A 26,588-nucleotide genomic window follows, 5' to 3' on the forward strand; every position below is an offset into this window, starting at 1 on the left:
TTGGCAGCGGCGATCTACGAGGGCGGGGCCTGCCTGGCTCTGAGCCCCAACTCCCCCGGGTCTCCCGCCGCGACCTGCCCCGCCCGCGTGCGCAGCCAATGTTGCTCCCCTACAGTCTTCAGCTCCGGAGCAATCAGGGGCAACAGCACTGAGAAAACCTAGGCAGGCCTCTTCACTGCCTCCTGCCTCAGTTTACTCATCTGTCCAATGGGATGGAAACAGTTACGTCCTCTTAAGGCCTTCGGCAGGAATGCACTGATTAATACAAGAACAATATTTGACACTCTAGAAGAAAGCTCAGTGATTGGTGACAGTGCCAACTATCGTAGACCAGGCACACCAAGACAGAAGAAGGACTTGTACTCTCAGCGGCACTGACGACCTTCCTTGCCTACGCTCAGAGCTCCCCAGCCAACAACAGCCTGAGATTCTTGTTTGGAGGTCTGAGGACCTTGCCAGACTATCTTCACTTCTAGCTTAGTTCTGAGTCATGGAGTGCATATTTACTGAGCTATCCTGCTGCTGCTGCTCCTCCTCCTCCTCCTCTTCCTCATCCTCTTCCTTCTCCTCCTCCGGTTCTCTTGGGACAGTGTTTTGCTTTGTAGTGCAGGTTGGTCTTAAACTCTTGGCAGTCGTCCTGCCTCGGCTTCCCGAGTGCTGTGCTTGTTACACATGTAGTAAACTCATTTCCAGAACAGTAAGGCAGCTCTATTGTGATGATGACCCTACAACAGCCCGCCTGCTTCTGCAGTGATAGATGCAGCAGCTGAGACTCAGAAATTTGAAGTGATTCCAGGTCACAAAGCAAGCAGGTGAGGTATCAGATTGGCTGTCAGATTCTGAACAAAAGTGGTATTGAGGCTCCAACCAGCACCTCCACCCCCACTCTTCTTCTTGAGAAGGGCTGTTTGAATTTTCAGGGAAGTCCCTAAGTATCTCCCCAGGGTAATGGAAAGAAAGGGTGGGTGGAGTAGAGGAGGATGGAAAAGCCAGCTGTGCTGTGCTCCTAAACAGAAGTCTGGAGCCTGGTGTGGCAGTATATGCCTGTAATGCCATAAGCTCAGCACTCCGGGAGGCTCAGGCAGGACTTCACTCTCAGCCTGGGCAACTTAGTGATTTAGTGAGACCCTATCTCAAAAATGAAAAAGTTTGTCTGGAGAGGGCAAAGCCTTGGATGGAAGCCTGAGCAGGGATACTTTCAAGAGAGATATGGTTTGGAGACCCCCATGGCTCTGATCTTGTTTTCGGTAATTTTCCACAGGCAGTCACTTCTGTGACTAAAACAAAGAGGACTGCGTGTCCAGACTCAGCCCCAGGGAGGTGGGCCTCTGTGGCCTCTCTTGATTCAGGCGCCCCTCCTCCTGCTTTCTACCCTGTGCCACTCATTTCGCTGCCTCAGAGGGCCTGACCCACCAGGCTGCATGTGGGGTCTGAGCAAGGCTGTCTCCAGAACGGCTTCTCTGAGGCCTGAGGGCACAGCTCCTTCTGGGTTTGTTGGGCTGCCCTCCACCAGTACTGCCCTTCTCCCTTGAAGACCTCTGGGGACAGAGAGCTCACTGTCTTCTCGCTTATTTCAAGCCACCTCCTTGGGACCCCTCTGCTCTCACCTACTCTTTTGGCTCTGTCCCCAGGCACATGGCCCAGGGTTCACTTGAGAGCCCTCTCCTGGCCTGGCTGTCTGCTCTGGGCTTGCTGAGCCTGTCAAATCCAGGGCAACATGGCTCGGGTCTAAAGCAGTTCTGTCTCTTCCTCCTGGCCCTTGTCCTGGTGGCTCCCAGGAACATGCACCAAGTGTGAGGTCACAGAGCCCTGGGGCCCAACCCTGCTGTGGTCTTCGAGCAGCTGAGTGACCTTGGGAAAGTCATGGTTTCCCTAAGTCTCCCGGAACTTCAAGGCCCCTGTCTCATCTCTTTTCCCACCCCTACCATGGTGGATCTGGGAGGAAACCAGACACAGATAGGCAATTCTGGCCTCCAGTTAAGTTCCCGTAGCCCAGCGCCCTCCTCAGACCAGTTATACTCCTGTGCAGGGAGGACTGGTTGACGTCTCAGCATTAGGCTTCTGCTACATGAAGAGAACAGACACAGAGTGGTTGTTACATAAAGCCACACAGCAGGATCGGGTCAGGTGTAACTTGGCCTGTTTTGCTTTAAAAAGGGCAAATGTAGGAGGTGAGGTTTCCCGTTTTGCTGCTGATCTTCTTCACCTTTCCCCATCCCCAATCCCTCAAAGTCCCGACACCTCTGGGATAGGCCCAGTTCCGGGCTGCCACTCAGCCTCTTTGCTTGGTGCTAGAGAAACTGAGGCTGAGTGGGGCGCGGGGAGGGGGTTGGTGCGGACTGCCCAAGCTCTTTGCCAGAGGCTGCTGTGGGTGGGGCTGGACAAGATGAGGGCCTGGAAGGAAGTATGAGCTCCGGGCGTCCAGGTTCCCGGTGCACTCAGGGAAGCGGGGCATCTCGGCACTCCCTCGGCCGGGAGGGGATGTCTACCCGCAGGGCGGAGCCTCTTGCCAGGCCCCGCCTCGTCTCGCTCGTCCAGCGGAGCAGCTGCCCGGGAACCCAGTTTCCGAGGAACTTTTCGAGGGTGCTGGGCCACTTCCCAGGTCAGGGCAGGACGCAGGCGCGCGAGCAGCGGCGGCGCTACTCTTCGGGAAGGGCCGTGTGCGGCGCGGGCCCGGCGGGCCGCCCGGAGGCGGCAGCCGCACCATGGACGAGCAGCCTTTTAGCGAGGCGGCTCTGGAGCAGGCGTTAGCCGAGCCGTGCGAGCTGGACGCGGCACTGCTGACCGACATCGAAGGTGCGTCGGGACCGCCTGGGCTCGAGGCGAGCGGGAGCGCGCGGGCGGCACTCGGCCTTTGTCTCCCCGGCCGGCTCGGGGCGCCGTGGAGCGGGCGGCAGCTGGGTGCTGGGCACACGCGGGGCTTCCCTGTGCCTCTCTCGTCGTAGGCTCAGAGTGCGAGCTCCTTCGCGCCTCGCCTCGCCTCGCTTGGGTCCCCAGGTAGCTCCAGGATAGGGCACCTGAGTCCCAGGCGTCCCGCAGTCTGCGCCGCGAGGCCGGCGAGTCCCCAGTCCCGCGGCGGCTGCGGCGGGAGCTCCCGAGCCGGGCGTCGCCGAGGCCCCGCCCCGTCCCGCCGTGACGTAAGCGGGGGTTACTCGCGGTCATTCCCTGGGGCCGGAGAGTTCAGCTCGGCGCAGGAGTTCCTGCGCATGCGTACGGGGCTGTCTCTGACCGGTTCGCAGTTTCATTCCTCATGGTCGGTGACCTGCCTCTCTGGGCCCCGAGTGTTCAGAAGCAGACCCGGGATCCATGTCTCCTTGGAAGCACAACATTCTCCTCGGAATCTGCAAACGGATGTTTCTTTGCAGTTTGACGCGGGGGCAGGAATGTGGCTCCTTTGGGTGGCGCTGAGAGGTTGGGCTGAGAGCTGAGGGTCAGCTCCCGGGCTAGCGGGGAAGAGCAAGGCAAAGGCCTCGAGGCAGGACTAAGATTGCGGAGTTAGTGGACTGCCAAAGAGGTGAGTCTGGGAAGGTTGGCTTAGAGGGGACCCTGGCTTAGAGGGGACCCTGGCTTTGAGGGTCCTGGGTTGGGGCAAGGCAGTGGTACCCTCATTCATCCATCCTTTATTTATTTTGTGGTGCTGGGGATGGAAGGAACTCGAAGCTCTCCCTTGTTAGGCAAACCTGTATCACTGAGCCACACCCAGGCCTCCTACACTTTGTAGCATCGCAGCTCCGCTCGGGGTTGAGGCCACCAGTTAAGATCCTTGTTGCTTCTACTTTGGAGAGAGGGTAAAGGAGAGCCCCCTGGGAAGTCACACTCCATGGTTGCTATACAAGAGTTGTAGCAACACTGGCTAACTTGCTCTTGGTTGACGCAGAAACGGAGGCCAAAAACACAGCAACAAGCTCCCTGGACTCTCCTAACTAGATGCCCATATCCATCGGGTCTTTGGCCACTCTGGGATGGCACACAGCCACATCAAATCATCCTAGGTCCTACCACTGACTAAGCCGCGGGCTCCGCCCAGGGGGTGCAGGCTGAGAGACCCTGTGGCTGAGCGGCAGGACTTTGGCTGGAACTGGGACACTATTTACTTCCTCTGTCACCTTGCAGGAGTCCTCTCAACTGCTTAGCCTAGTTCCTCCTCTGGAAAATGCTTTCTTCAGAGGGGAGCCGAAGTGTGTCTAAGCCTGTGATCTAGTGCAGACCCTTCTCGTGTATCCACAGATAGGAGCATCAGCAGGCTCCGGCAGCAACTGTAGGGGCCGTTAGGGGCCCGGCTATACCGGAGCCTCAGTCAGTGAGAGGGGACAAACCGAAAGCCCCCTTCTTTCTGAGGTGGAGGCTCAGGTTTGCCCCCATAGTTGAGGGTTTCTCTGTTTCTATTCAGACTTTCTGTTCTTTTCCCCAATAATACAACCCAACTTCTTTGTTGTAGAAAATTAGAAAATGCAGGTGACAGAAATAAAAAAATAAAGTCTTTCTTAAACTTAAGAAAGTTAAACTTTCTTAAAGACATGAGAGATTATCTCATACTTGCTCGTGTGTATGGTGTTTATGTGTGTGTTGGAATGGCAACACTTTATCTAGTTTTAAAAAACCTTTACTGAGGTTTTATTTATTTTTGAGACAGCGTCTCACCGGGTTACCCAGGGTTGCCTCAAACCCCAGATGCAATCAATCCTCTTGCCTTAGCCTCCCATGAAGCTGGACTAGAGGCCCACTTCCCTGTACTGGCAGAAGTAAATGTATGTGCCATAAAAAAGGAAAGAAAGGGGCTGGGGACTTAGCTCAGCAGCATAGATACCTGGTACCAATAAAAAGGAAAAAATACAAAAAAAAAAAAAAAAAAGGAAAGAAAAGAAGCCTATGTTGTAGCACATTCCTGTAATTCCAGCACTCTGAGAGGCTGAGGCAGGAGATTACAATTTTGAGCCCAGCTTGGGGAATTTAATGAAACATCTGCAAACAAAAAATTAAAAAAGCCTATGCTGTGCGTGGTAGTGCATGCCTGTGATCCCAGCACTCAGGAGGCTGAGAAGGATTGAGTTTGAGGCCACCCAGGGCTTGAGTTCAAGTTTGATTAACTTTGAGGCCACCTAGGGCTTGAGTTCAAGGTCAGCCTAAACTACAAAGCAAAACATCATCTCAAAAAACAAACAAACAAACAAAAAGAGATGAAGGTGCCAGGGTATAGCTCAGTGTGAAGGCTGAAATTCAGTGATCAGTGCTGAAAAAGGAAAGGAAAGAATAGAAAAGGGCCTGGCATGGTGGCACATGCCTGTAATGCCAGCGCTCTGGAGGCTGAGGCAGGAGGATTACTATGAGTTTGAGGCCAGAATGGGCTATGTAGTGAGTTCAAGTCCAGTCTGAACTTCATGTGATTATTCTTATTCTTTTTTTTATTCTTATTAAAGAAATTGATATATGGGCTGGGGATTTAGACATAAGCGCCTGTCTTGCAAGCGCATGGTTGTGAGTTTGATCCTTGGTACCAATGAAAAAAAGAAATATATTAAAGATATATTTAAGCCCTTATTTTAATTGCACCATTAAAACATTTGACTTAAATTACTTGACCACGCCATCGGTGTATTGTTCTAATTTCTCATCGTGTGGGCCGATTTGCCTGACAGGAGTCCGCATGTCTCGTTCACTGTTCCTCACTGTGCAGTAACTAAAGGCAAAGGACTAGATGCACTGCTGTGGATTACACAACTGCACCCTGCTGCACTTAATCGAAATAGTAGTGGGGACTTAGAAGAATTGCTTGCATTGTTTCACAAAATAATTATCTCCGGTCAAATACTATAAATAAATAAGTAAATAAATAAACAAGCAAAAGAAAAAGAAAGGGTTTTTTTTTTTTTTTGCCTTTTTCATTTTTATCAGTACCGGGGATCGAACTCACGACCGCCTGCTTGCAAGGCAGGCGCTTATGCCGCTGAGCTAAACCCCCAGCCCCAAGAAAAAGGAAAGGGCTGGTGATATAGCTGAGTGGTAGAGTTCTTAGCACTTGCTTAGCATGCGCAAAGCACTGCATAAAAAAAGGAAAGAAAATGAATACTAATTTACATACCGTAAGATTTATCTACTTTAACTATATCATTCAAAATGGGCATGGTGGTGCATGCCTGTAATCCCAGCACTTGGGAGGCTGAGGCAGGAGGATCGTTCCAAATTCGAGACCAAACTGGGCTACAAAGTGAGCTCAAGGCCATACTGAACTGCATGCAAGACCCTGTCTCAAAAAGACTATATATATATATATATATATATATATATATATATACTATCATTTTTAGTAAGTTTACTGAGGTGTGTGAAGTTGTAGAACATTTTCATTATCCCAATAAGATTCCTCATGCTTGTTACCAACCCAAGCAACCATGAATCTATATCATCATCATCATCATCATTGTTATTGTGGTGCTGGGTAATAGGTGCTCTACCACTGAACTATATTCTCAGCCCTTTTATTTATTTTTTTATTCTGAGGCAGGATCTCACTAGATACCTATGTGGGGCTCAAACTTGTGATCCTCCTGTCTCAGCTTCCTAGAATGCTGGGGTTACAGGTATGCACCACCAAATCTGGCTATGAATCTATATTATTTATAAACTATAACAGGGTTATTGCAGCAGGTTGTAACCTGCTTTGTGCATGCCACCAGCTAGAGATTGATCTGCTTCCCTTATTTATCCACGTGGTCACCTGTCAGTGGGTAACTAGGCTGCTTTATTTTCATAAACCACTGCAGTATGCTTCCCCAGGATGCCCACATCTTTCCTGAATTCCATAGGACAAGGCTTTAGGAGGGGAATTGATGGTCAGAAACCCAAATCTGCTTTGGAAGCTTCTACCAGGCTTGGGATAGTGGTTTGGATGACAGCCGGAGAGGCGACTGGGGGTGAGAGATGGTCAGGTGTCCTGAGAGGAATGAAAGTCACCCAGGTAACCTTGAGTACCAGGATGAGAAGTTGGACGGGATGCCAGAGGCAAGAGGGAGGGAGGGCCAGGGGACCACCATGCTCAAGCTGTGTGTTCGGTGTTCCCTCTGGTGGCTGGGGTGGAGGTCAGAAAATGGAGAGGTTAAACACTGGTGGAACACTGTGTCTTAGGCACTGATTATCTCGTGAATCCTCCCACATACTTGTTGCATAGACTAAGATTCCTTTTGTAGATGAAGGCTTGGAGGGAGAGAGAAAAAGTGACTTGGCCAGAGGCACACAGCCACAAGATGGCACAGTCAGGATTCAGAACTAAAACCTAGGGGGCTGGGGATTTAGCTCAGCGGCATAAGCGCCTGCCTTGCAAGCAAGGAGTCTTGAGTTCGATCCCCGGTACCGATAAAAAGGAAAAAGACAAAAAAGTAAAAATAAAAAAGAACCAAAGCTTTTTCACTCTTGACCTCTTGACTGTTGGGCTTCTAAGGCTCGGGTGAGGGACTGGGAAAGACTGCTCTCCTCGGGTCTCTGCTGGGATCAGAACAGAGGGGTCAGAAGTCACATGTCATGAAACTGAAAACTGGCATCAGGGAGCTAGTCAAGGGCCCCCGGAGCCGGACCTGCCCACCCTGCTTAGCAAGGCCCTCTGTCATGTGAATGGGCCTTGGGGTGGGGCTGTGCTTGGAACCTTTGTCTGTAGGTGAAGCCAGTGCCTGGCCTAGTGCTGCTGGGTTGGGCCCTGTGACTGAGTGTGACTTCCATGGTTTTGCCTCTTCCTGCCTTACTCCGTGCTCTGGGTCCCTTGCAGAAAGGGAGGGCACGAGAGAGAAGCCCTGGCCCCTTGTTGGGTATTATCCTTAAGCCAGAGCAGCTGATTCACATCTTGCGCAAGTTTATAAGTACAGAAGAGGTGCATGGAAACAGTTGTGGTTGGAGGGTGGGGGGCTGCTATACCCCCCATGGTCCTGGGGCTGGAGGGTTGGACAGCATACTTATCAGACCCCAGGCGTGTGGCAGGGAGACCTTATTTCCAGCCTGTGTGTATCTGACTGCGTTATGGCCCACCTGGCCTGGGAGAGAGGGCAAATCATGGGCCTACTGGGACACCCAGACCTCCCTCAGGGGCTCTCAGTACTCTCTCTAGTCCCACCCAGCATGAGCATTCCTTAGGGAACAGCTCCGGGATGGTTGCTATCCAGATCCCCACATGAATTGTCCTGGTCCCAACTCTCCATGGCTCCCCAGCACCCACAAGATGAAGTTCCTTGTCTCACCATGGTGCTCAGTACCCAAAAGGTTGCCAAGTGTGCTCCTCCCATGACACAGCCCACTCTTTCAGAGCCCATTGTCAGGCACAGCTGGCCCTGTTGGGTACCTCTTGCTCATGCCATGTCTAGAGCTCCTCCAAGGGAAAGTGCTCTGTCCTCTCCCGACCACAGTGGCGCCCCCTGAAAAGTACAGCCTGGTAGCTGTAAGCTTTGCTGCCTGATCCTCCATGGGTTTAGCCCTAATGCCTCTAGGAGACTGGAGAGGAGGTTGCTGGGAGTGGGAGAGAGGCAGACAACCGGATGGGCTCGACCGTTACCTAGCTAGACACAAATATGCTGCATGACCTGGTCACCTCCAAGCAGAGGTCACTGCCACAAAGAGGCCTGGGATCTGGACTTTGCCTATTGACAGAATAGGCTAGCTCAGGAGTGCTGGACCTCCAGAGGACAGTGTCTGTGGCCTTGGCTCCTGCCTTATGACCTGTGAGTATGTCCTTTGACCCTGAGGACCTGACAAGCACTGCACAGTTGTAAGACCCACACAGTTCATCCACAGAGGAGATTGCAGGGGCTTCTAACAGGTTCTGGACTCCTGGTGGGAGTCTGACAGCTGTCAGGAGGCTGACAGCTGGCGGTGGGTTATAGAGCTGTTGGGGTCCTCCCATGGAGAGAATTTGTAACCTGGAGAGGCTCATGATGATCTTCCTGCCCACCTGACCTCCCACCTATCTCCCAACAAGCCTTGTACCTCTAAGTGTTCTTGCTGAGGCGCTGGGGATCCACGTGCACCCCAAAGCTGGAAGGCTGGGCTCAGGAGTTTTCATTCAGCCCTGTGTATGACCTTGGGTAAGTGGCTTGACCTCTCTGACTTCTAGGTTCTTGTCAGTGTAATGCTAAGAACTAATTTCATGCAGTTGCAGGGATCAGATGAGCTGACTTAGGTCAAAAGCATGTGCAGTGCACAGCACATAAGTAGACCCCAGCGGTGCCAGTATCACCTGTTTATGCTGAGTACCCAAGAAGCCTGTGCTGGAAGTTTGGGGGTGTTCCTGGCTACAGTTCTGAGTGCTGCGCACCCCTCATGTGGTAGTCCTGGCTCTTTTTGTGGGAGACAAGGTTGGCAAAAAGTCCTGTACCCTCAGTAGGGAACAAGCACCTGTCCTTAGAGTCCCTGGAGATGGAAGGAACCATAGACACAGGATGTCTGTCCTCACCTGTGTGTGGCTGAGCACCTCCTACCCCTGCTGCCGAGCCTGCCCTGGCCCGCCCAGTGGAGGTAGAGGTCAGGAAGTGAGGAGTGAGGCCTAGCTGGGACAGCAGGGAAGCAGGTGCCCAGGGCTGCTCCCCATGCAGGAAAGGACCCCGAGCAGGCAGAGACAGCAGTTTCCTGCTGGGGAGGAAGGCGCATTGCTGGCTGAAGTTGGTGGCTTCCTGCACATATGCACTAAGACAATTTTGAAAATGCAAATTAAAGCACCTTTGAGGTTCTCATCACATAGCTCTGATACTAAGCAAAACAATTAAAGGTCAATCAAAATGCTAACACCCAGTGCAACTGATGCTGAGGAATGGGCTGTGTTGTGGACGCTGTTGCAAAGGGGTTTATGTTTGCTTGAGAAGAGCCTAGTACCTCTAAGAGAAGACGCTGCCTTTGCTTCAGGTTTAAAACAACCCAAAAGGAAGAAGTAGGAGTAAGGGGGCTGGGGATTTAGCTCAGCGGCATAAGCACCTGCTTTGCAAGCAGGCGGTTGTGAGTTCGATCCCTGGTACCGATAAAAATGAAAAAGACAAAAAAAAAAAAAAAAAAAAAGAAGTAGGAGTAAGTTATATGACGAATACAAGCACTGCTGTTAAGCCTGGGAACATCTGCCCAGCCTCAGAGGACCACCCCTCAAATGGCCACTGCGTCAGCCCTTGGGTTGTTTTGGAGCTTCTAGAATGATCATTGTGTCCTGGATCCTCAAGACTGGAGCAGGTATGGGAACCGGTTCTGAATAGCATCTTGCTTGATTGCCTTGCTGCAGGTTGCACTGGGTTCCTGAGGACAGCTGTAGCTCCAGGACTAGCCCAAGGGCAGAGAGCGAGGCTCTGGGACTGTCTGCAGGCCAGGTGGCCAGTGTGTTAGCAGCTGCGGTGAGCAGGGGCCCAGGAGGGGAAGAGAGTGAGGGGACCTCAGAGGATGGTTTTGAGGGAATAATAGAAATTCTTCAGGACACAGGAGAGTGGGCGGGGCATTCCTGGCAGAAGGAACAACCTGGCCAGGTGTACTTGGCATTAAATAGTGGATACTGAGAAGGCAAGCAGGCGGAGTGGGGCTGGCAGGAGCTTGTGTGAGAGGAGCCGCTGTCTGCACTCAGCTGTGGTCTGCTCTGTAACTCTGTGTGGGATGAGGCTGCATTTACACACCTGGTCCAGGCCCCGACCCTGCCTTGACGGACTCCAGCCAGAGCCTGGCCTCTGATGTGACTGGGAGGCCTCCAAAGAGCTTCCTCAGAGCTGAGCTAGAACTCTGCCACGCTGCTCCAAGATAGGTGACAGAGATGGGCTGAGGCGGAGCCAGGCCAGAGCTGGGCTCATTCCATGTCTGGCAAACTGGGGCCTGAGCAGCAAAAATGGGTTTGGGACCGAGCTGGGGGATCTTGGGCAGGTGCCCTGCTCTGACACTCAGTGTCCTCATTCATCAAGAGGGCCATGCCCAAGTGCACCCGGGCCCTGTCACCTCCCAGCCTGTTCCAGGAACCTGTTCCTCCAGGGCAGCACACAAAGGGCAGCCTGTACCCCTGTTGCATTCATGGCTGGCACAGCACCTACTGCCCTGAGTTATCAGGAGGAGCTGGGGGAAGTGAAGAATGTAGGGGTCCCTGAGGCGCTATGTAGTACCTGTCAGACAGGTTGAGATGGTGTGCTGGGGTGGGGGTGGGGCGTGCCATGTCTTCCACAGGGGTGGTGTCACACCACCACTTACATCATTTGCCCTTTACATTTTGTGCCACCTTTGTTACCTGCATTGCATAGGAAAATTTGCAGATTTCTTAGAATCAGGGCCTCCAGTTCAGATGAAGAGCCAGAAAAACCTGGCATCCTAGATCTTTGGCCGCCTCTCTGACACCCTTACTTCCCCTTCTGTGGCAGCCATACCGTCTCCTTGCTGCCCCACTGTTGCTGCAGACTCATGCCACCTCAGGACCTTTGTACTTGCTGTTTCTCTGTTCAGATGATCTTCCTCACTTATGATCCCCCCACTCAGGTCTCTACTCAGACATCACCTCCTCAGGCACGGCCACTTCTTTTACATCAGTCCCACCCAACCTCTTGGCTTACTTCAGTTTTCTCCTGGTGCTCAGCACCCCTGCATTGCCTTTCTCCAGGGGCACACACACTGCTTGTCTTCCCTGACTGAGCTCTGAGCTGTGCAGCTGGACCCCAGTGGTGGCACAGGACCAATACCCAGTATAGACATTTAGCACCACTGAAACTGTCAGGGATGCCAGTCCAGGCCTCATAGACTGAACTTTGTAGGGGAGGTAGTGAGCTCCCTGTGTCAGGAGCTTATAAGTTGAGTCCATCTGGGGTTCAGGGCCTGTACCAGTTGGACAGTTGTGCATTTCTGTGTCTGTAAATTCTTGAGGTGCGGCCCTTGCAGGACTCCCATTCTGGCCTCCCAGCTTAAATAGACCAGGTCCCCCACTCTCCCTTCGAAGGGCTGCTTGGAGGCAGCACGACCTGGCCTTCCCTAGGAGGCCCAGGCAGGCCGGTCTCAGATTACTGTTGGGTTCTGATAGAATCTGCACCAGAAGGAAAAGGAGGAATTTAGGCCAGTGAGGGGTGGTCGGGATCTCAGCAGATGAGGGAGCAGTTGGGCCCACTGGGATCCTCAGTCTGCCTCCTGATTCCTTATATTCAGAGAATGAGCAAGTGTGGAGCCCAGTGGGCGCCCCGCCCCATGTGTGGTCCCAATTCAGGCATTGTGGGCTCAACATTTGAGACCTACTGTGCTGGTCCCAGGACAAAGACCAGGAGAGGTGAGGGAAGTACTCCCCTAAACTTTGCAGCCTAGGTTCCTCTCTAGCCTCACCCTAGCCCCGTCCTATTAATGCCCTCTTGTTTTGTTTTGGCAGTGCTGAGGTCCGAACCAGGGCCTTCACACTGAACCACATTGTCAGACCCCCCTTTACATTTTGAGACAGTCTTGCTCAGTCACTAAGGTGCCCAGGCTGGGTTTTGAACTCACCAAGCTTCCCAGAGAGCTGGGATGACGGCCCTGGCCACCATGCCCAGGAGGGATGCTTTTTTTTTTTTTTCAATTCCCAGCAAATGACTATGGAAAGTGGATTTAAATACTGCAAGTGTCCAGTAACTCACTACCCTATTTTCTAGTTTTTAGACAAGTGGTGCAAACCTATGGCATGCGTGCTTTTTTTCTTTTTTATGATTGAAAGCTCTAAAAGGTTCACCATCACTGCTGTAGACCATTCCTATTGTTGAGGTCCTGAGGTAGATACTTTACACACTTGCTCTCCCAGAATCCCTACTCCTATAATTCAAGGGATAAAGGCTAGGCCTGGAGGCTCAGAGAGGAAAAGTGACCAGCCTTGGTTATACAGCAAGTAGGAACAGAATGCGGAGCAGGCCCTACATAGCCAGGTCTGCAGGCTTGGCTGTACCTCTAAGGGAAGGAAGGATGTGGGCCTGGTTCTTGTATTTCTATCCCATCTCAACCTTGGCCCCAACTTCTGTAGAAACAGACCAGAAATCTGGCTCCAGGGGAGAGTGAGTTGGGACCCAGATTAGGCCACAAGTTTCAAGGGATACAGCAGCCACAGTCTCTGGACATCTGGGAGTGCCCAGGCCCTCTTCCCTAACCCTGCAGCTTAGTTTAGCTGTGCCCACTGCCTAAAGGCCAGCCTCCACACGGGGGTCATGCTCCTCTTCTCAGAAGCCCCCCAGTACTGCCACCCTAGGGGGCTGGTGAGCAACTCTTCGGGCCCTCCACCACCTCTTTCCAGATGAGATGGAGGCAAAACATGGAGATGGGAGAAATGAAACAGCCCAAAGTGGGAGGATGGGATTTGACACCATCCCTCGGGGTCCATCAAGTCTCAGGGGAGCATCTGTTTGTTGGTCCTGCCACATTCTGGGCTCAGAAGCAGGGGAACAGAGTAATGAAAAGACTCAGTCAGAAGGGTAGGCTTTTGGGAAAATTATGCCCAGAACCCAGCTGTCTGTGTGCTTTTGAATCAGGACTCTCCTGTCCTACGTTGTTCACTGAGGGCAGAACTCTCTCTGAGAGCAAGACTTGATTGTTTGGGAGACCAGGTGGGCCTGGAGGCTCCCCCAGGCTGAGTAGAGAGGGAAGTGTAGGCTAGAAAAGACTTCTGCTTGGAACCTCTCACCAACCACAGAAGCAGGGCAGAAGCCACAGAAGATGGGGAGGAAGAGGTGGGATGCATTTGTGTAAGGAGTGTTCTCACGTTTAGGTACATGAAAAGACAGGCCCTGCCACGGGGACGCCAGGCTGCAACACAGCCAGGCTCTCCTTGGCTCCAGGCCCATCTGCTTGGTTACTGGGACCCCAGCTGGGCAGGCCATCGTCATTTTTCTGTGTGTGCTCAACAGGGTAGGAGACAGTCTTCAGCACCCTGCAGCCTGTCATCCCTACAGGGGGTGGCTCCCTTCTCAGCTTCCCAGGGCCCAAGAATGAATAGTGAGTTGAGCTTCATGTGGTCACTGCTGGGGATCTGTGACACTTGAGAGAGGCAAGTTTCAGTGACCCCGTAGTAGAACAGCAGAGCTGTCAGCCAGGAGACCCAAAGAGTGTAAGTTGGGGGTTCCTCTGCTCACTATAGGCCACAGTTTACCAAAATCACCCGCTGGGTCTCAGCCCATCAGCCAGCACTCTGGAGTGGGGGTGGCCCTATTCAGGACCTGATCCAGGAGGTGGGAAGTCTCTGCACCCACTGCAGCCAGCGGTCGACCTTAACTGTTTACTAGACCTTAACTGTTTACTACAAAGCGCGGCACCCATATTCTTCCTTGTGTCACTCAATGTCAGAGAGATGACAATCCTACTTCCTGGGGAGGTAAACTGAGGCTCAGGGTGCCAGTGAGCGCACGACTTGGAACACACGACGCCAGGGAGTTGTACAGCCTTGCCCGCTTCTCTCTGCTCTGACCCCGGTCCTGGGCACATCTCTGAGCCGATAGCAGAGGAAGCGGGAGCTGGGGGAGACAGGCAGTGACCGCTAGTAACCTCGGCGGATGCTGGCACCTAGCGAGTTAAAGGCGGACGCCCGCGAGTAACCTCAGCCCCATTGAGAGCCGAGGGGTGAAACCCGAGCCGGGCCACCAACGGGCTGGTGGGGTGGGGGTGGGGCGGGCCCTAGCGAGGGGCGGTGTGGCTGCTATTGGGCGCTCACGCTCACCCCATGCCCGGCCCGCCGCTCAGGGAGGGCGGGGAGAGGGGCGGGGCCTGCGGAGGGGCGGGGCCTGCGGCGAGGAGGGGCGGGCCTGCTGAAGCGCTCCGCCAGCTTTAAAACTCCGCCGAGCCCTGACAGGTGAAGTCTTCCCGGGTCGCGGTGAGGCGCAGCGCCTGGGCGCCCCGAGGGGGCGAGGGGCGCGGACCAAGGAGCCATGGATTGCACCTTCGAAGGTATTTTTTGTTTTTGCAGGATCTGTTACACTGTCTGGCTCTCCTCTCGTACAGGGGAAGGCATGGAGGCCTCTTCCTGAGAGAGCACCCGAGCCTTTGGGGCTCCGGCTCCCGGGAAGTTGGCAGACCCGCCCCCCCCTCCCCGCAGTCCCCCTGCAACTCTAGGGAAGGATTTGCGTAGAGACCTGATAGCAGCATCTTTGAACTGAGGGAACTGGGGCTCCTTTCTCCACATCCTTGTGCCCCTTCTGGACAGGACCCTTCTGTCTACCACGGAGTTCAGCCTATTTGGTGGTCCTACTTTTGTGAGCATCTTGGACTCCCCTGGCAAAAGATGGGAACTTCAGATTGTCCAGATTGTCAGTTTGTCTTTCCAGGTCTCAGTTTCACCCAGCTAGCAGAGAGCCTCACATGGACGGATGAGGGCTGGGAGGTCCTGTAGTTAAAATTACAGTATGACTTTATGACCTGAAAGGTCCACAGAATACTTCTCTTTGAGGATCCAGGGAGGCTGAGCCAGCCACCCTGTCGTGCTCTGTGATGGCCTTAAGGAAATCCCCTCCTGCAGGAACTTCCCTGCCTCAACACCTGTCAGCAGTAGTGTTGAGTCCCTACTGTACTGGGCAAAACCTCCAGCAACGCTGCCAAAAAGGGCTTGAGCCTTTCTGTTGTATAGATGAAGAAACTGAGGCCCGATAAGAGAAGGTGATTGGCTCAGGTTCCACCTAAAGTGGAGGGCAGAGATGAGCCTCAGGTTGGGAATCTTGGGAGCACTGGGGACCCCAGGGTTGTACTTTTATGTACTATGATTTAAGGTGATCTTTAGGGCCAGTGGTTGGGACTTTAAGGACTCAGTTTTGTTTTAGACACCATAAGACCTTAGGCCAGTAAGTCTTTGACCCAGTAGGTGGCTGCCTCACGTGGGTTAGAGGGCTCCAGGCTGAGCCAGCTAGGCTGCTCATTGCCAGCTAGGGGAGAGGGCCAGTAGCCAGGCTGGGGCTGAGGTAGGGAGTGTATACCAGTCTGTAGGAGGAGAAAGGAGTCAGACACAGAGCACTTGCTTTTATAGAGGGGAAACCAAATCCCCAAGTGGCCAGATCTGGGTCCTGAGGCCAGTTGGTTGTAGGCTAGGCCAGGCTTTGTGCTCAGAACATAGAGACACTGGTTGGCTACATGGCCAGCAGCTGGCTCAGTCCCAAGCCTCTGTCGGTGATGGTGGTGTTGCTCCTGGTTTCCTGGTAGGGCAAGATAGGGAACAGTAGATATGGCATTTTGTAGACCTGAGTTTGAATCTCAAATGCATGCTGTTGGGCTCTTCTGGTTTTCTTTAGGCTTCAGGATGGTTTGTTTGTTTGTTTGTGTTTTTTCCCACCAAAAACTGGAGGTAATGGCCCTTGGACTGAGGGACTCAGTTTGGGTTTTTTTTTCGTCTTTTTTGATACAGAGTCTCACTATGCAGTTCAGGCTGGCCTTGAGCTCACTATGTAGCCCAGGCTGGTCTTGAACTCACAATGATCCTCCTACTTCAGTCTCCTGAGTGCTGGGATTACAGGCATGAGCCACCACACCTGGCTCTTGGTTTTTGTTTTCTTGGTTTATTTTTATTTTTATTTTTTTGAGACAAAATCTCACTGTGTAATTCAGGGTGGCCTCAAACTCCCAGCATTCCTCCCATCTCAGCCTCAGGAATGCTGGAATTACAGGTATGTGCCACCACACCTGGCTTAGGACCCAGTTTTGTCTCAGACACCATACTAAGTGTACAGCTCAGTTTCTTCATCTGTAGAATGGGCACCATACTACACAGTACCACCTTAGAATGTTGAGAGGTTTTGGGGTCCAGCCTTGTTCCATCAGTGTGAGTAGCCCCAAAGTGTGGCTGGCTCTTGGCCCTACTCCTCCCTGCTGGCATGACCACCTCCTTATGTGTCCTTCCAGCGTGGATGAGGACTTTTTTTTGCCCTGATCTCCTCTTAGAGGTCTGCTGTGTCCACCATTCCTCCTTAGGGGTCCTGGGCTGCAAAGCTAGGCCTGGTATGGAGTATCTTATCACCTTGTCAGGGCCTCAAGCCATGCTGCCTCTCTCTGCACCTGTCTCCCCCTGTAAGAGGGAGGATGGATGGTGTTACCCACTTCTCAGCATCTAAGTTCCACCCAAATTCTGTGTTCAGAGGACTTTTGGGGGCAGCCTTGCAGGAAGAACCCAGGAATGGCCAGTGGATGGGGGATGGTGAAGACCCTCTTTGTCCTACATCTCACCTGACCTGGTCTGCCTCCTCCCTCTGGCTGCTATGGTCCACCCTGCTCCTCAGAAGTGAACCTGCCCCTCACACATGCAGGCTGGAAAATGGGCTCCAGTGGGGCCCAAAACAATGCTGCCCTGGGGCCTCTGGACTGCTTTTGTCATAGGTGTCCTTTGACTGAACTGGGTCCTAGAGTTGGGTGGTGATGAGGGGCAGAAAGAGCAGGAGAGGCTGTCTGGAAGGATTTGTCACCTCCTGGGCAAACACCTGGAGCTGGTTTGAGTTCACAGTGCACAGTGTGTGTGTGTGTGTGTGTGTGTAAGGAGTCAGAGGCGGGTGGCTATGGCATATGCTCCATGAAGACAGGAATGAAACCTTCTACATTAAGATATAGGGCAGGAGGCTGGGGATTTAGCTCAATGGCATAAGCACCTGCCTTGTAAGCAGGCAGTTGTGAGTTTGATCCCTGGTGATAAAAACGAAAAAGACCAAAAAAAAGATATAGGGCAGGCTCTTGGGGGTGTGGATTAGTGGTACAGCTTGTGCTATGTATGTGTGAAGCCCTGGGTTTGATCCCCAGCGCCCAAATAAAACAAAACCAAGATGCAGGACATTTTCAGGTCTCCAGGAAGTAGCCTGGCTGGGTGCATTTTTATTTGGTTTTCTTTGAGACAGGGGTCTCACCATGTTGCCCACATTAACCTTGATGATCCTCCAGTCTTGACCTCCCAAGAAGCTGGGATTACAAGCATGTGTCACTGTGCCTGTCATGTCTGTCTTGACCATGGTCAGGAGCAGTTCTTGGCTTGATGTGGGCACTTGGTACATGCTTGATGAAGGAAAGGAAGAGAAAGAACACAGGCCAGCTGTGTGCCATGCACTGAGGTTACTGCTGGATGCTGAGACAAACAGCAGGGAAAAGAGCTCTTGCTCTGAGGTAGGAGATCTCGGGCCCACCCCTGGCTTAGCTTAGCCCAGCCCAGGGTAGCAGAGGTCAAGGTCATGACCTTACACACCCATGCCGTCCTGATGTGCCAGGGTTGCTGGATGCACGTGCTGTGCTGGGTTTTGCACCACACATCACAGGTGCCTGACAAAAGGCTGCATCATGGAGCTCTGGCTCACGTGGGTGGCTTTCTCTGTGGCTTTGCCCACACATGAACAGCTGTGTGTGGTCAGGCAGTGTGCAAACAAGCTCATCCTGGGGACCAACCTCCACTCAGCTCCACTGGCTCACACAGCCCTCTTCTCTTCCCAGACATGCTTCAGCTCATCAACAACCAAGACAGCGACTTCCCTGGCCTATTTGATCCACCCTACGCCGGGGGTGGGGCAGGAGATGCAGACCCAGCCAGCCCTGGTGCCTGCTCCCCAGGCAGCAGCCTGTCTCCACCCCCTGCATCACTGAACTCACCACTGGAAGCATTCCTGGGGGGATCCAAGGCAACACCCCCACCTTCATCCCCTCCCCAGTCTGTACTCACCCCTCTGAAGATGTTCTCTCCTGTGCCCCCTTTTTCTCCTGGGCATGGTATCAAAGAAGAGCCCGTGCCGCTCACCATCCTGCAGCCCCCTACACTGCCGTCTCCAGCCCCGCAGCCTCCCACCCCACAGCCCCTGCAGGCACTCCTGCCCCAGAGCTTTCCAACCCCGGCCCCTCCACAGTTCAGCTCCACCCCTGTAATAGGTTACTCCAGCTCTCCTGGAGGCTTCGTGGCAGGTAAGAGGGGCAGCAGGTGGGAGGGGACAGTGGGGGGAAGGCTGCCAGGGTGTCAGCTATGGTCTTAGTGGAGGGATTTGTAGGCTTGAGACACTTGATGACTCAAGTGCTCTTATCCTTCGTGCATGCGGGGTGGAGCATGGCCTCCCACTGAGGCCTGGTCAGCATGTTTTGCATCAGATCCAGGCAGGGCCAATCCAGTAGGAAATGGCAAGGGATAATGACTCATCCTAGGCAATGGGTGATAGAGACCTGAAGAGCGGGTTGACAGTGGGTAAGGGCAGCCTGTGCCCGAAGCCTTAGGCTTTGACTCTGTAGGAACTCCTCTCGGGAGCACCCAGCAGCCCCTGCCTAGCCTGCCACTGGCTTCCCCGCCAGGAGTCACACCTGCCTCCTTGCATACCCCGGTCCAGAGTGTGGCTCCCCAGCAGCTTCTGACAGCCACAGCAGCCCCTGGGACAACTACTGTGACCTCACAAATCCAGCAGGTCCCGGTGAGGAGGTCTGGCCTGGTGCTGGGGAGGTGGCAGTCCTCGACCCAGATACAGCTCATAGCCAGGCTCTCTCCCACTGCTAGGTCCTGCTGCAGCCCCATTTCATCAAGGCAGACTCGTTGCTCCTGACGACCATGAAGACAGATATGGGGGCTACTGTGAAGGCAGCGGGTATCAGCTCCCTGACCCCAGGCACAGCTGTGCAGACAGGGCCCTTGCAGGTGAGTGCCATGGGTGGTTAGAAGGGCACAGAGGCTGTACACATGCGTGTCCACCTGGTAACGTGTGCCTGCTCCTGCAGACCCTGGTGAGTGGTGGCACTATCCTGGCCACAGTGCCACTGGTCGTGGATGCTGACAAACTGCCCATCAACCGGCTCACAGCTGGCAGCAAAACCCCAGGCTCAGCCCAGAGCCGTGGTGAGAAGCGTACGGCCCACAACGCCATCGAGAAGCGCTATCGCTCCTCCATCAATGACAAGATCGTGGAGCTTAAGGACCTGGTGGTGGGCACGGAGGCGAAGGTGTGGGCAGAGCCTGCCTAGGCACGGAATGTGTTCCTGGCAGGGGTAGGGCTGGGACAACAGGCAGAAAGATGGGCTGGGCTGGGCCTGGACAGATAGGGACTTGGACTGGAGCCTGCTGCAGCTGGGCAGCTCTGTGTACTCAGTGCAGCTTTATTGAGGGCCAGTGGGGACATGGAGGAGAAGAGATAAGAAGAGGAATGGTGGGGGGCAAATCTATGTCAGGTGGTCAGGGAAGGACTTGCTATGACAACACCCTAACAGAGCCCCGGAGGAGATGAGGGAATGAGGCTCGGAGAGCCTCCTAATGATAGCAGCAGCTTACCAGACACAACTGGGTATACTGTACACAGTAATCCTTATTTCTGCCCTGGGACCTACCTTCAGAGATATTAGTGGAGGAACAGCAAGTACAAAGATCCTGAGGTGACTGTGTTCCCTTGGTAGGTAGTCTTGGCCAGGTACAAGTAGCTACCTGTGCTCTCCCTTTTCCCCCGCTACAGCTGAACAAATCTGCTGTCTTGCGCAAGGCCATCGATTACATCCGTTTCTTACAACACAGCAACCAGAAACTCAAGCAGGAGAACCTGAGTCTTCGAAGTGCCGTCCACAAAAGCAGTGAGTCCTTGCCTCTCTCCTTCCTGTCCCTGGACTCTCCTCTGGCCACTCCCTGCCCTGGCTCTGGCCCCTAGCCGCTTTTGCCAGTCACCTAGCCCTGGCCTCTTCCCCAGCCTCGGAGTGATCTGTCTTCCAGGGTCCTGAGCTGATCCAGGCTGGGGCATTCAGCCTTTATCCCCGCTCTGCCCATTCTGGTCCACAGAGTCACGGAAGGATCTCGTGTCAGACTGTGGCGGTGGAGGAAATGTGGATGTGGCCATGGAAGGGGTGAAGTCTGAGGTGGTCGACACACTGACACCACCACCCTCGGACGCAGGCTCACCCTCCCAGAGCAGCCCTTTGTCCCTTGGCAGCAGGAGCAGTGGCAGCGGTGGCAGCAGCAGTGACTCGGAGCCTGACAGTCCAGTCATTGAGGACAGCCAGGTTGGGCCCCATAACACTGCCTCTTTGCCTGTCCCCATGAAGTCCTCTGAGGTCCAGGATGGGGTCAGGAATAGCTAACCTCCCATCTCATAGGCAAAGACAGAGCCCTGGAGCCCTGTGGGATGCCCCCTTCATCCCTGTGTCCGCTGGGCTTGTGCCGGTCCTCACTGCCCTGTCCACCCTTCAGATGAAGCCAGAGCAGCTGCCGTCTCCCCACAGCCGGGGCATGGTGGACCGCTCCCGCCTGGCCTTGTGTGCACTGGCTTTCCTGTGCTTGACCTACAATCCCTGGGCCTCCCTGCTGAGTAGCTGGGGGCTTCCCAGCCCCCTGGATGCCTCTGGGATCACCCACAGTCCCGGGCGCACCATGCTGGGTGCTGAGGGCCGAGGTAGGTCAGGCCAGCCAGGGCACCTTTGGGAGGGACCCCTATGCTGTGGGCATGGGACTCTGGGCTTCCTGGAAGCTGTGTCCCTAGTCCTCCTTTCTGCCCTCAGATGGCCCTGGTTGGGCGCAGTGGTTGCTGCCCCCTCTGGTCTGGCTGGGCAATGGGCTCCTGGTGATGGCCTCCCTGGCACTTCTTTTCGTCTATGGGGAGCCGGTGACTCGGCCTCACTCGGGCCCTGCCGTGCATTTCTGGAGACATCGCAAGCAGGCTGATCTGGACCTGGCCCAGGTAAAGGATGCCCCGGGGAAGGCCTGGGGCAAGGCCAGAGCAGCATCAGGGCCACCAGGCTAGGAAGGTGCTGGTTGTCATCTGCGCCCTGATTTTTGCACATACTATGAATTGCCCCATTCTACCCACTCCTGTTCACCCCTAGAATCCCATTGAACTGGGGACCCAGATAGAAGGGAGACACTCTGGTGCCACTTTTCTTACCTGGAAAACCCTCATCTCAGGGAGACTTTGCCCAGGCTTCCCAGCAGTTGTGGCTGGCCCTGCGGGCACTGGGCCGACCCCTGCCTACCTCCCACCTGGACCTGGCCTGCAGCCTGCTCTGGAACCTTATCCGCCACCTGCTACAGCGCCTCTGGGTGGGCCGCTGGCTGGCTAGCTGTGCTGGGGGCCTACAAAGGGACGGTGCCCTGAAGGCAGATGTGCGAGCCAGTGCCCGGGACGCGGCCCTTGTATACCACAAGCTGCACCAGCTGCATGCCATGGGTATGGAGGGTAGGGAGATGACCTGCGGGGATCCCCCACTGCGGGGCTCCTTCTGGCCTCACACCTCCTGCTTTCTAGGGAAGTACACAGGTGGGCATCTCACTGCCACCAACCTGGCTCTGAGTGCCCTCAACCTGGCGGAGTGTGCAGGGGACACTGTGTCCATGGCAACAATGGTGGAGATCTATGTGGCAGCTGCCCTAAGAGTCAAGACCAGTCTCCCAAGGGCCTTGCACTTTCTGACAGTGAGTGCCCGGTGGGCTGGGAGGGACAGGCCTGGGGACTTGTCTTTGCTGCTCTCAGGTGACTCCCTGGGCAAAGGGCTGACACTACTTGGCAGCCAGTTACCAGGTGGGCTCCAGGCCAGCTGGGATCTCAGCCGGGGTCTGGGTTTGAGCCCCTGCCTGGCCCCAGTGTGACAGTCTGGCTCCCCTCCCCCACAGCGCTTCTTCCTGAGCAGTGCCCGCCAGGCCTGCCTGGCACAGAGTGGCTCAGTGCCTCTTGCCATGCAGTGGCTCTGCCACCCTGTGGGCCACCGTTTCTTCGTGGATGGGGACTGGGCTGTGCGCAGTGCCCCAAGGGAAAGCCTGTACAGCTTGACCGGGAATCCAGGTGTGCTCTCACCCCTGTCCCCGTTCCATGTCCTGTTCCTTGGCCCCTATTCGTGTCCCTTATTATCCCCTGCATCTCTGGCTGTCCCTGCCCGCCCTCGTGATCTCCTCCCCATGGGCTGTAGCTGTGGGGGCTGTGAGAACGGAAAGAGCTGGCTGGCTGAGCCTCTTTAGAAGCAGCACAGGGATCTGGGGACAGTGCGTTGATCTGAGAGATGATCCTGGGACACACCATTGTGGAACAGGGGCAGGGCAGCTGGGGTAGGGGGCTTTGGGGAGACAGCAGGGTACACATGTGGTGGTGGTGTCCTCCCTAGCATCAGGGGCTGGGGTATTTTTCCTCTACCTTTCTCCTGTCTTTGGTGAGGGCTGCTCCTGGGGCCAAGCTGGTCCTTCATCTGGCCCTCAGTGTGGAGAGGTGACTGTGGAGAGGAGGGGTGCTGTCCCATGCCCACGCACCCCCTCCTGCCCACAGTGGACCCCCTGGCCCAGGTGACTCAGCTATTCCGTGAGCATCTTCTGGAGCGAGCGCTGAACTGTGTGGCCCAGCCCAGCCTGAGCCCCAGCGCCGGGTCAGCTGATGGGGACAGGTGAGTGTTCCTGGGACCCCCTCCAGCCAGGATGCCGAAGTGGAGTCTGGGAAGGGGCATGGCCATGTCCAGGGAGGTGCCAGAACCTGGGCTGCTGTTCTTTGCCATCTGCTCTCAGGGCCTCTTTCAGTCTCATTTGCCCCACCAGCTCGGCAGGGGGAGATGGTGATCTCTGTAGAGCTATGGGGTCTGGCGGTGCACTGCGTCCTGGGGCAGCCTCCCAGGACCCTTCCCGTCTGTCCTGCACAGGGAGTTCTCAGACGCCCTCAGCTACCTGCAGCTGCTGAACAGCTGCTCCGATGCTGCCGGGACCCCTGCCTGCAGCTTTTCCATCAGCTCCAGCATGGCTGCCACCACCGGTGAGCCCTGGGAGCCCTGCCCTGCCTCCCTGTGTGGCCAGATGCGGTGTGCCAGAAGGCCCCGGACACGCCTCCTCCTCCTCCTCTGCAGGCACTGACCCGGTGGCTAAGTGGTGGGCCTCGCTGACAGCTGTGGTCATCCACTGGCTGCGGCGTGACGAAGAAGCAGCAGAGCGACTGTACCCCCTGGTGGAACACCTGCCCCGGGCCCTGCAGGAGACTGAGTAAGATGGTCCCCACCCAGGACCCCAGGCACTCCTGGTCCCTCAGCACCATTTGAACCCACCTCTGCTCTGTGTAGTAGGGGTTGCTGTGCTATTTCCCCGGAATCCAGCCGCGGTGCAGAGGGGCACAGGCAGACTTGTGGCCTGGTCTAACTGGTACCCCTCTGTTCCGGCCCTGATAGGAAACCCCTGCCCAGGGCGGCTCTGCACTCCTTTAAAGCTGTCCGGGCCTTGCTGGGCCATGGAAAGGCAGAGTCTGGCCTGGCCAGCCTGGCCATCTGTGAAAAGGCCAGCGGGTACCTGCAGGAGAGCCTGGCCACCACACCAACTAGCAGCTCCATTGACAAGGTAAGGGATGGGCTAGGGGCCTGGCTGGGCTGGAATCACAGCTCTCCACTGTATGGCATTCAGGGTTACCCAGGTGGCATAGAACAGGGTATCTGGGTGACCTTGTTTTTGGCTTAGGTTTCATCCAGGGTAGAATAGCTGCCCCCTCTGGCTTCAGTATTCCTGCCCCCAGGAAGAGAGGGCTGTGGTGAGCAGCTGGCAGGGCTTTTCTTTGGAGGCCAGGGGTCAGGAAGCTGGATGCCACTCCGGGCAGGGGCGGGTGGGGCCTGGAGAGGCGGGCGGCCCCGCGGTGCATTGCTGTTGCATTGCATGTGTGTGAGGCGGGTGCAGTGCCTCGGCAGTGCAGCCCGGGGTCGGCCCCTGGCACCGCTGCCCCCCCACCCCTCCCAGAGAGCTAGGGCCCCTGTGACTCCTGCCCTGCCTGCCACCCCCAGGCTGTGCAGCTGCTCCTGTGTGACCTGCTCCTTGTGGCACGTACTAACTTGTGGCGGCAGCAGCAGCCACCTACCTCAGCCCAGGTGGCCCAGAGTGTGAACAGCGGGCCCCAGGCCTCAGCTCTGGAGCTGCGTGGCTTCCAGCGGGACTTGAGTGGCCTGAGGCGCCTGGCACAGAGCTTCCGGCCTGCCATGCGGAGGGTGAGTGCCCGTGGCTTTCTTGCTGCATGCAAGCAAGAGACATGAAGGGGACATGAAGGGGACAAGAGACATGAAGTCGCGGGGAATGAGGCCTGGGCTAACCTCATCTGTTCCACCCCCATGGGCCCAGGTGTTTCTGCATGAGGCTACAGCCCGGCTGATGGCAGGAGCCAGCCCCACACGGACGCATCAACTACTGGACCGCAGTCTGAGACGGCGGACAGGCCCAGGGGGCAAAGGAGGTGAAGGGGCCTGTTGTCCTTTTGGGGAGGGTGGGGGTGTCTAGCTCAGCGTTGCAGCTTTCCCTGTCACCCCTTCCCTCCTGCTCAGGTGGAAGGGCTCAGATGGGGTGTTGCGGTTACTGAGGAAGGCCCGTGTGTGCATAGGAAGTTGGTTACCTGAGGGCCGTATCTTTCATGGGCGACTGTAGGATACACAACTACATGTGTGCCTGAGTCTGTGTTCCACTGACCTGGCCCCGCCCGGGGAGGCATCTCGGGTTTGTGTATGGCAGACCCCAGTGGGGAGACACACAACCAGAGGTAGACCCACTGGGCGGTTCCTTGGGCCGCCGACCGCCCCAGGGGTGTGGCCACACTGCAGCCCCGCCCCTAACACAGCCTCTTCTATGCAGGCGCGGCAGAGCTGGAGCCGCGACCCACGCGGCGGGAGCACGCGGAGGCTCTGCTGCTAGCCTCGTGCTACCTGCCCCCCGGCTTCCTGTCGGCTCCAGGGCAGCGCGTGGGCATGCTGGCCGAGGCAGCACGCACGCTCGAGAAGCTCGGCGATCGCCGACTGCTCCATGACTGCCAGCAGATGCTTATGCGCCTGGGCGGTGGGACCACCGTCACTTCCAGCTAGATTCCCGGCGGCGCCCTCGGCCTTTGCACCTCACTTATGGCTGTGCTTCCCTGGGAATAGGAGACCCTCTGGGACTTTTTGTCTTTTGCTCTGGGTGGCCCGAGGGCCATGATCCCACCATCTCGGCTGGCTCTCTACTGCACGAGTGGCCACCGGGATGGTGCTGACCTCCGGTGGCCGATTGGGGGATTGCAGGTCTCGGCCCGGCAGCGTGCCATTCCTTGCTCTGCGGGCTCTTAAGTGGCTTTCTCTGGTCTAGAGGGAGGAGAGGGGTGCCTCTCCTCGACCTGAGGGGAGCCTCGCACCCAAGTGCCTCTCTTCATTGTGGAAAGACTTGTACATAGTGTAGATCCGGATGAGCCCCGCTCCTGGCCTCGGAGGCTCATGTGCAACTTTGCCTTTTGCAAACTTTTATTTTCGTAGGTTGAGAAGTTTTGTACAGGAAATAAAAAATGAAATTATTTATAACCTAGATTTTGTTCCTTTGGGAGGAGAATGTATACGCGGCTAGGCCAAGGCATCCCATCGCCATCCATCATAATGGACAAGCTTTACTTTTGGGGCCGGTACTGGGAATCGAACTCAAGACCTTGCACTTGTCAGGCAGGCACTGTGCCACTGAGCTGTATCTTCAGCCCAAGCTTTACCTCCTGGGGGAAGCTGTCCCACTGATCTCTGGGCTACATGTCTGGCCGTTTCAACCATTAGGGTTTGATGGGTTCAATCTCCCTTTTCCCAGCCCCCACCGTGTACCAGGGTGACACTGGGTCACAACCTGTATGTCTGGAGTCCCCTCCTCACCACCTGTCCCCTGTTTACCTCCTTGCACATCTGAGGAAACCTTATACCACAGGGAGGAGGACCCACAGTCATGTGGATGGCAGCAGCGTCTCCTTTCCTACTGGGCAGAACCC

The 26,588-nt window shown here is 55.3% G+C and overlaps 1 protein-coding gene across 2 annotated transcripts; it reads left to right on the top strand.

Annotated features, from left to right (window-relative positions):
- The first annotated feature begins 2,295 nt into the window (after positions 1 to 2,295).
- Positions 2,296 to 26,142, top strand: Srebf1 (sterol regulatory element binding transcription factor 1). 2 transcript variants are annotated; one of them, XM_005001959.4, is made up of 19 exons: positions 2,296 to 2,796; positions 18,367 to 18,828; positions 19,147 to 19,322; positions 19,406 to 19,543; positions 19,624 to 19,845; positions 20,349 to 20,463; positions 20,666 to 20,886; positions 21,074 to 21,275; positions 21,382 to 21,560; positions 21,785 to 22,046; positions 22,125 to 22,291; positions 22,490 to 22,658; positions 23,133 to 23,247; positions 23,497 to 23,606; positions 23,698 to 23,830; positions 24,013 to 24,178; positions 24,613 to 24,813; positions 24,944 to 25,055; positions 25,448 to 26,142. In XM_005001959.4, exons 1-19 carry the CDS (start codon positions 2,706 to 2,708, stop codon positions 25,672 to 25,674), a joined length of 3,468 nt encoding a protein of 1,155 aa, XP_005002016.1. In that variant the 5' UTR covers positions 2,296 to 2,705; the 3' UTR covers positions 25,675 to 26,142. The 2 variants fall into 2 exon arrangements, with proteins under 2 accessions (XP_005002016.1, XP_013003777.1); XM_013148323.3 differs by lacking the exon at positions 2,296 to 2,796 and adding an exon at positions 14,709 to 14,865.
- The last annotated feature ends 446 nt before the right edge of the window (positions 26,143 to 26,588 follow it).

This window comes from Cavia porcellus, unplaced genomic scaffold (genome assembly GCF_034190915.1).
Source record: "Cavia porcellus strain 051 isolate PalLab524CR breed Dunkin Hartley unplaced genomic scaffold, mCavPor4.1 scaffold_32, whole genome shotgun sequence".
Classification (NCBI taxonomy): domain Eukaryota; kingdom Metazoa; phylum Chordata; class Mammalia; order Rodentia; family Caviidae; genus Cavia; species Cavia porcellus.